Source organism: Hippocampus guttulatus, chromosome 20 (genome assembly GCF_054856545.1).
Source record: "Hippocampus guttulatus isolate MCC_2025c chromosome 20, RoL_Hgut_1.0, whole genome shotgun sequence".
NCBI classification, from domain to species: domain Eukaryota; kingdom Metazoa; phylum Chordata; class Actinopteri; order Syngnathiformes; family Syngnathidae; genus Hippocampus; species Hippocampus guttulatus.
The window spans coordinates 8,686,775-8,695,176 of NC_141280.1; the positions used below are offsets into that span (position 1 = coordinate 8,686,775).

The 8,402-nt window shown below is 40.9% G+C and overlaps 1 protein-coding gene across 2 annotated transcripts; it reads right to left on the minus strand.

The window, feature by feature from the left end:
- Positions 1-217: 217 nt before the first annotated feature.
- LOC147187899 (protein stum homolog) lies at positions 218-6,273 on the minus strand. Of its 2 annotated transcripts, none has more exons than XR_015097619.1 (3): positions 5,841-6,273; positions 1,600-2,700; positions 218-1,155 (listed from the first exon to the last, which is right to left on the minus strand). XR_015097619.1 is itself a non-coding variant. In XM_086100030.1 (3 exons), exons 1-3 carry the CDS (start codon positions 6,040-6,042, stop codon positions 1,121-1,123), a joined length of 420 nt encoding a protein of 139 aa, XP_085956156.1. In that variant the 5' UTR covers positions 6,043-6,273; the 3' UTR covers positions 218-1,120. The 2 variants fall into 2 exon arrangements, 1 of the variants encoding a protein (XP_085956156.1); XM_086100030.1 differs by having other exon boundaries at positions 2,518-2,700.
- Between the last annotated feature and the right edge of the window lie 2,129 nt (positions 6,274-8,402).

Here is an 8,402-nt window from a genome sequence, read left to right on the forward strand (position 1 = left end):
GGACCACCTTTTTGGCCCTCCCTGCTTGGCCTTTGCATCTGAGCTACATTCTGGATAAACAAGTGGACCAGATGCGTTTTCATTTTTCACATTTGCATTTCATTTTCAGTTTGTCTTGTTTTTGTGTTTTTTAAAGTTATTTTTCAAAATGTTTTTTTTAAACTTATTTTATCTTTTGACGTGGAAACTACAAAAATAAAATAATGGCAAATCCACAAAAGTGTTAAGTGTGTCATTTAATAAGCAGAATGCACCATTTACAGAAATATTGTCATAAGCCACTGTTCCTTTTTTTATTTAGATTTTACTAACCCCCAAAAAACAACACAAAAGCAAGAATTGGTAAGAAACCCTTGATGAGCAGTGAGTCCCAACCCAAATAATCAAATTTCACTTCATTCTTTTGCAAATTAGTGATTTACTCCAAACAATCTGCCTTTTTTTCTTCTATCTTTGCCAGTGATGTATAGTGACAGGTGTGACAATTAAATGATCGTCCACTAGATGACAGAAAGTACAATTAATCTGCACGTTGGCTCTAGCTACAAAAAAATCACAAAACGTAATTTAGACGCAAATTAAGACGAGATCAACATTATTTACAAGTTTAATACATTCCACGACCATGCTCATTATCCTTGATAAGAACGTAAAACAAACAAAAAAAATCACTTAATTAAATTGCCGCTTCTTCTGGTGTGCACCACTTGGCCACCAGAAGACAGTATAATACAATCATGCGAACACAAACGAAGTAGAATATTTTCACAACTCTTTTAAGAAACACATAAAGGTATGTCAAGGCACTACATTTGACTTTTTTGAATTTTTGATGTAGATTATATGGTTTAAACACGAAAAAAAAACACTGACAGTTATTTCCGGAAGTACACGCGTGTTTGTCACTACTTGTTCCCGCCTCGCCTCGCGGCTAGCCTGTCGCGGTTAGCTCCTAGGCTTGCTAACATTTCGGCAGAGAATTCATGCCCTCTGTTTTACTCCGACTAGTAAACGCCTCCCGGTGTCTTCTGCTTTGTTTAAAGGAGGAAAGTTTGCCGGCGTGTTTCGGGGTAGGGGTGTCCAGGTGCCCCCCCACTTGAGCTCACACTGTTGAGTCCTATCAGACGTCCTGAGGAACGCCCTGATCTCTGTAGCCTGGATTGGGACGAAGAAAAGACGGGTTGAAACAGTCATCAGGCGGTGCCCTAAAATGATGAATGTGTAAGTAAGTGTGTTTTTCATTGTACTCGATGTCATTTGTTCAAGTGATTGCGTGAAATAAAATAAACCCGAATCCAGATACTATATGTTAGAAGTAGACTATTATTCTATTTAAAAAATGTATTTGGATCCAGATGCTTTTATTTTGTGCAAGAACTCGAAATAAAATGGAGTAAATTCAACTCCCCCCCCCTGCCCAATGTCGCCTGTTGTGAGTTAAAACACCTGTTGCTTTTGCATACACATAACTGTATTTCTTTCAGAAAGACAATCATGGCATAACGTTGGCTTCTAGCTTTGATTTGTGTGTTACAAATTCCTTTGGGAAGCCTTGTTGAAGAATGGAAATATAAGAAGGGGGGGGGGCTAATAACCTACCATCAGAAACTTCGGGAAGAAGATGTGGGAGAGAGAAAAAAAGACAAGTTAGTTCTTGAAATTCACCAACATGTCATCCTGAAACATCACCTGACTGATGCGCACAACCTGCACTCGTCGGATCACGACCGGTGAAAAAGCCTGGATGAAAAAGGGACGTGGGTGGAATTAATGCGAGGGGAAAAGATACGGCAATCAAGATGCGGGAGAGACGGCAGGCGACCGTGTGGGAGGAGGCGAATGGTGCTCATTTGGCGGATGGGTGGAGGGGGAGGAAAAGAAGAATGGATTGATCACATGCGACGCAGGAAGATCATTAGGAGGAAAGGAGGGAGATCTTCTTATTATGGCAGAAAAGTGGGAATTTGTGCATTCTGCGCCTTTTGACGACATGAACCGACATTGGAACACATTAGCTCCCAGCCTCTCTGCATAAATAATCAAGAGCCAGGAGTTACACGTGCACAAAAACACACGCACACACACTTTACGCACTGCATTGAAGTCAACTCATCAGTTTGTCAGATAGAGAACAAAAGACTTCAAAAAGCCTAATGGCACTCCCGTCTTAGATTTCCGATCAAACTTAACATACAACCAGAATAATTACACATTGTGTTTTTAAAATAACTACATAATTGCCTTAAAGTGTAATTTGGAATTAACGAATAAAATGTGTTACTATATGTTGTGGCTTTTTCTGGTGTGATGCTGAACCGATGAATGATGATAAACTGTTTGATTTGTTTTCATTTTATTTGCTAGATGTTTTATTTTTATTTTTTATGAAGCACTATTCTAGTATGATGTTTATTCTAGAGTGATGTTTCTTGTTGGAAAAAAAAGACTTCATCTTGTGTATGATTTCATGTCCAAATAAAGCTGAGCGGCGCGGCGGAGGAGTGCGATGAGACTGACTTGCCAGGATGACCATGTCCATGCCCCAGAAGATGCTCATGATCCAGCCCACCATGATGACGGCCGTCGCAATCTGGATGAGAGCGGCTGCCACGTTGAGCCAAAAGACGCAGCACGCGCCGCGCTCGGCCACCAGCTCGCTGCGAGCGCCGCACAGCACCGTGAAGGCTGAGATGAAGGTACCTGTAATACAAAAGCGGTTGTCATTTATTGCTCACAATATTGCCAAGCTGAAAAGCCTACGTGGGGGGGGGGGGGGGGTATTGAGGGTATCGGCAAATATCATAGCAGCCATTAAGAATTTTGGCCGGGAAAGTCATGGCACACAACACACTGCAAAAAAAAAAAAAGTACTGTAGTGAGTTGGAATCTGTTCATAAAGTGTTGTCATATGTAAACATCTTTCGTTGGCAAGACCAACTTTAGTAGTTGAGATGAAAATATTTGGAAAATGGGTCACTTAAGACAAAACCTTTTAAAGAGAACGTTTCATCAGACTAGCAGTGACATCGCAAACAGGCACGGACGTAAACAGCGCGCTGCAGACGGCACTTTATACAGCTTAGCTGCCTCCTTTTTAAGACCCTGCAACGATCAAGAAAGCCATGACTCATATACTGTATGTCACAATAATTTACGAAACCCTTTTTGTACACTTTGTTAAGTGCTTCAATCAAATGGATTAAATGACAATGCTTGCGAGCTTACTCAAAAACTGCTTCGGCTAACTTGACGTGTTGTCTGTCGAGCCAAACAACTACAGACAGTTTCCTACGACTTTTATTGTTTAACAATAAAAAAAAAAAAAAAATAATAATAATGAAAAGAGTTTTCTCCACTCTGTAATATGAAATCCTGTCAGCCAAAGGTGTCAAACTCAAGGCTTGGGGGCCTGATCTGGCCCACCATGTCATTTTATGTGGCCTGCGAAAGCAAATCAAACATGTCAACTTCCACGATGCTTGCTAAAATATCTATCAAAATTTAAAATTCTCCCATGTAATAATCAAGAGACATATTGTAAGCATTTTCTTGGAACCAAACCCCTCCTTACAGTAACTTAAACAATAGTTGAATAAACCATTATTATTGTCTTTTTTAAATTTGGTTTCAGTTACAACAGCCCTCCAAGGGAAACGCTAACTAAAATGTGGACCACGACAAAAAATGAGTTTGACACCCCTGCAGTGTAAGCAGTAGTGTGGATTTTGGAAGGTGACAAAAAGTAAGAGTGCCAGCGTGAGGAATGCATGGTGGGCGTTTTTCTTGTCACACTGATGGAACCCAACAGTCGGAGCAGGTGGGACGTGCGTGCGTATGCATGTGTGCATAGCCACGCGCAGGAGATACACTCATCTCACGCTTAAATCTCGACAAATTGTTTCCTTGGTTTTACAAACCATTTTTATACAGCAATAATAAACCCCGGAAGCACTCTCAAATTGTAATAATAATCTTCCCTGTGTAAAAGACTGAAGGAGCGTGTGGAAGATCTGGCGCACGTGTGTGCGTGAGCGTGTGTGTGTGTCCCCGCTTGTCCAGATATTAACCAGACTAATGACTATAATTACACAAAGAAGTCTCCGAAGCGCCCACCGCTCGTGTGGGACGTTAATGACTGAGTGTGAAAAAGACAGAAAGAGACGAGCGGGAGAAGTAAAGGCAGACAATAGAGTGAGAGAGGCTTTGAAAGAGTCGAGTGTGATCACTTTGGGAACGACTACCCACAATGCATTGTGTGCTTTTCCTTTTTGGAAAGTGATGGTGGTCTTCCCAAACGTACAATTTGGTGGAACTGTAAAATCGGCTGAACTGAGAAAGCTTTGATTTCAGACCGTTGCGGTTAAGAGATGGTGACATGCATAGATAGAACAATACTCTTAGGTATATATTCTTTATCCTCTGCGATGACCATCCAATTTTACTGGGGAGTCAATTGGGACTGTCTCTATGGACATACATTTGTATATCTGTATTGTACTGCACCCCCAGGTTGGCCAAGGTGCCCAAATTAGAAGGAGCAGCACAATGGCCATTGAAAAAAAAAATATATACTGTATATACATTTTTTTTAACGCACATTCTAAACATTTATTGTGTATTTTTTTTATCGGATGGAAGACAGTAATGACATTTCCAAGGCACCATGTATTGGGCACAATTCGGTATGATGCACAAATGTCCCGTGTATTACGTTTTGTTATTTTAATAACGGTGGCTCCTTTTGTGTATTCTGAGACAACACAACGCATACACGCACACACTCAAAAGGACAGGAGATGATGCAGGGCTCCAAATGGAATTACACACAATAAAATCTGATTATTTTATTTTGGCCTCCAGGTTGTATGGAGCAAAACATACTCCGTTCGCTCACTCACGTGCGCGCAAACATTCGGCACTGAGTTGTGTTCATTTTCAAACTGCGTTGTCATAACAACTAGTCGCGGCCATTCAGTGAAATGTCAAGGCATTCAGGCAAACCCACATGCATTGCACAGTGCGCAGGTGCTCGGGACAATTTAGTCGAGATGACATATCAAGTCAACACGGTTGCCAGAAGGAAGGGAAGTGTCTGTGGGCGGGGGTTCGATCGAAGCGTTGGCGGACGCCTTTCATTGAATTTGGAGCCAGACGTCTGTTGGTGACATTTTCAAGCGGTTGCTCAAGCAAAGGGGAAAAAAAGTTGAACATATTTTGGTTTGCTTTGGTTTTTCACTTTTAGGCTGTGATTTCATGACAGTCAGCCGTAATTGAAGTTGATGCAAATAAACTTGACTTGACTCTTCCATTAGACGTCACTTACATATCCACCAATAATGGACATCTGTCATTGACTCGTGGCTATCTCCAAGTGAATTGTAGATATTTGTCATGAGAAACGCATGAATGAATGGAAAAAGCCATGTTGTTTGTCCTCGGTGAAATGACGTCGCACATATCCTTAATTCACTTTTGACTCAGCAAAACCAAGCTACGGTTATCTTCATCTCCCCAGGTCTCTTTTATAAAACGGATATCAAGGAGAGTACCCGGTCACAAAGACGAAATAAATCATCTGCCGTTTTTGTCACGTCCCAATTGCGTTACGGGAACCGCGCCCCACTCAATTATCAATCAAATACTACCGCGCCTGGCATCTTTCTTACCAGCTAGCTCGCAAGCTCATTCTTCTTAGCTGGCGGGTTCTATATCTATACATCTCTCTCTCTCTCTCTCTCTGTCTCTCTCTCTCTCGGTCACACGAATCTCTAAATTCACTTGACATGGTTTTAAAATATAGGATACAAACAATGTACAGACAAAATGTATGTAAAACTCACCTAGTCCAGGTATGAAGGTGTTGAGGAAGAGGCATATGACCGCCAGAGGGAAAGGCATCGTGGGTATGGCGGCCCTCAGGGGTCCTTTCTTCTCGCGGACCTCCACCACCACGCCGCCCCCGCCCCCCCCTGGCGTGGGGCCCATCGGGACAGCTTTGACCCCCAAACTGTCCCCCACCATACTCCCATCCTTCTGTGCCATCGTATTTGCTTCGAGAGCACTTGAACAATTAGAAGCCGACACGATCCGAAAATACTACAGTCCGAAAAAGTCTCTCATCGGTGGTGTTGCTCATTGGGCTCAGATGCTCATTAAAAAAATATTAATAATAGTAATAATGATAATAATAGAAATTCCTGGAAGGACGACTGTAGTTTCCGGGGTGTTTCTTTCTTTTGGTCAAATGTGCTCTAAGCATTCACAGACTGAGAGAAAGCGCTCACTATAAATCCCCCCCCACCCCCACTTTTCGACTCCCGCTCCCTACTCCTTGGCGACTTGACACCATTTAAAGGCACAGCGCACTCGTCAAAGCGCTCATCCTCATTTAAGAATGCTGAGAGTCCAAGCCATCACTTTCATGCCATTGTGGATTACGAATGATTTTTCTTCATTGTCTGTGCATGAAAAATGCCTGAATACTAAAAGTCACGTTTATTTTTATATATATATTTTAAATAATACCCCCAAAATACATTTTAGTATCAATCCTGAGACAAGCATTCTCTCTAATGCTGCAAAAAAAAAGTGATGATCTGTGATAAACGTTGCTATTGTGCAAAACAGTTTGAGAAACAAGTGAGATTCTTTTTCAAAATTCTTGACCGCTACTCATATCCCAAGGCGTGTTCCACTGTTCATTTTGGTTTATCATTTGAAACGGATCGTAACAAACAAAGAGCGCAGTTTATATTCCTCGCTAACTATTCCATGATTGTAAATGGTCGTCTCGCCTCTGCCGCTGTCTCCCGCCTTAGCCGTCATCTCCTAGCAACCCGAGAAGCTGTGTGTAATTACTCGGGCCTGATATTGACCTCCTGCTTTTTGGCTCTGTCTCCAATTTTAATTTCCTCTTAAGTCCTCTAAAAAAAACCCAAACCAAAACAAGGAATTCAGTGTGATTTTGTCATGCGAATCAAAGCAACGCAGAGGCGGGTTACGTCTCAAGGAGGCATCCTGAACTCATGATAAGCTGGTGCCGATTGCCATGGCAACATGAGCGGGACAAGGAAGGTCAATGAGGCGAGTTTAAAGTTGACTTTTTAGTTCAGCGATTCCGGAAACTTTTTTTTTTTTTTTTAAATTAGCAGCATTAGCATGAGGATTTGCTGCTAACGTTAAGGTAAGGACTCATAATTAGTGTGTCTGTGTGTTTGTGTATGGCTGCAAGGAACCATTCAAAATGTTCATTAAAACGCTTAACCTCCAAAGCCATTTTCACTAAGTAAAATAACCGTGAGTAGACCAATCACAAAGTCTTAAGAACCTATGTCTGAAAACGTACTACGGAAGTGGATTAGGGCCAATGACAGACAGCCATTTTAGTGTAATTTTGCCATTTTTTCTACGTTATAATTCAGTCCCAAAAAGCCAGTTTTACATGGCCACATGATATTTGGTTGATACTGTATGTCTATCATGAGTCGAGCCACAAAAAAGTGTCAAGACCCAGTGGCTGAAAAGATACAGGAAGTCTGCCTTTTTGGTTCCAAATAACCATTTTAGTGTTTGGGTTTTTTACGTCACAAATTCAGCCCCAAAAGCCAGTTTTAGCTATAAACATGAAATTTAGTTGATGTGTCTATCATGAGTAGACCCACAAAAAAGTCTCTAAAACCAATACCTGAAAAGACACAGCATGTCGACCATTTTATTTTGAAAAGACCATGTTAATGTCATGTTTTTAAAACCTTTTTTTCTGTGTCATAATGTGGACATTTTCACTTCGAAGTGTACTCCTTTTTGTTGCTAGCAGTTCAGATAATGGTTGTATTTTACCGAAATCGGTAAATTTACACTGGAATAAACATTGTATAAGGACAGGGCATAGAGTGTAACGTTGGGCCATTTATTTCAGTGTTGTACGATGAAAATATATTAATTTTATAAAAATGTGAAGGATATGCTATAATCTATATTTGTGGGTGAGTAAACCAAAAGAATCGGGTTTGGAAACTACAGAGATTCTGGAATGAAAGAAAGAGCGCAATCTGCTGGTCATGCAGCAAACATACCGGTAATTATGGATAATTGTTCAAATGAGAGTGAATCGGCGATTCAATAATGAATTCTTTTATCATTTAGAGCCGTGCTGGGTTGTACATTTTCTTGTATATACTAAGAAATGGACACTATTTCAAATTCAATTACATTAGAAGAGAGAAAATAAAGCCCTCGTGGTTCTCCATCGTCTTATAAAAATACTGAGTCAATTTGTTTTCATGATTAAAAATATGAATCATGAGGAGTATGTGAGCAGCCTCTAGGTGGCAGCAGAGCCTCATGGGACGAAGTTCTCACTCAACTGTGAAGCAATAAAAGTGAGCATTATCTTTTTTTTT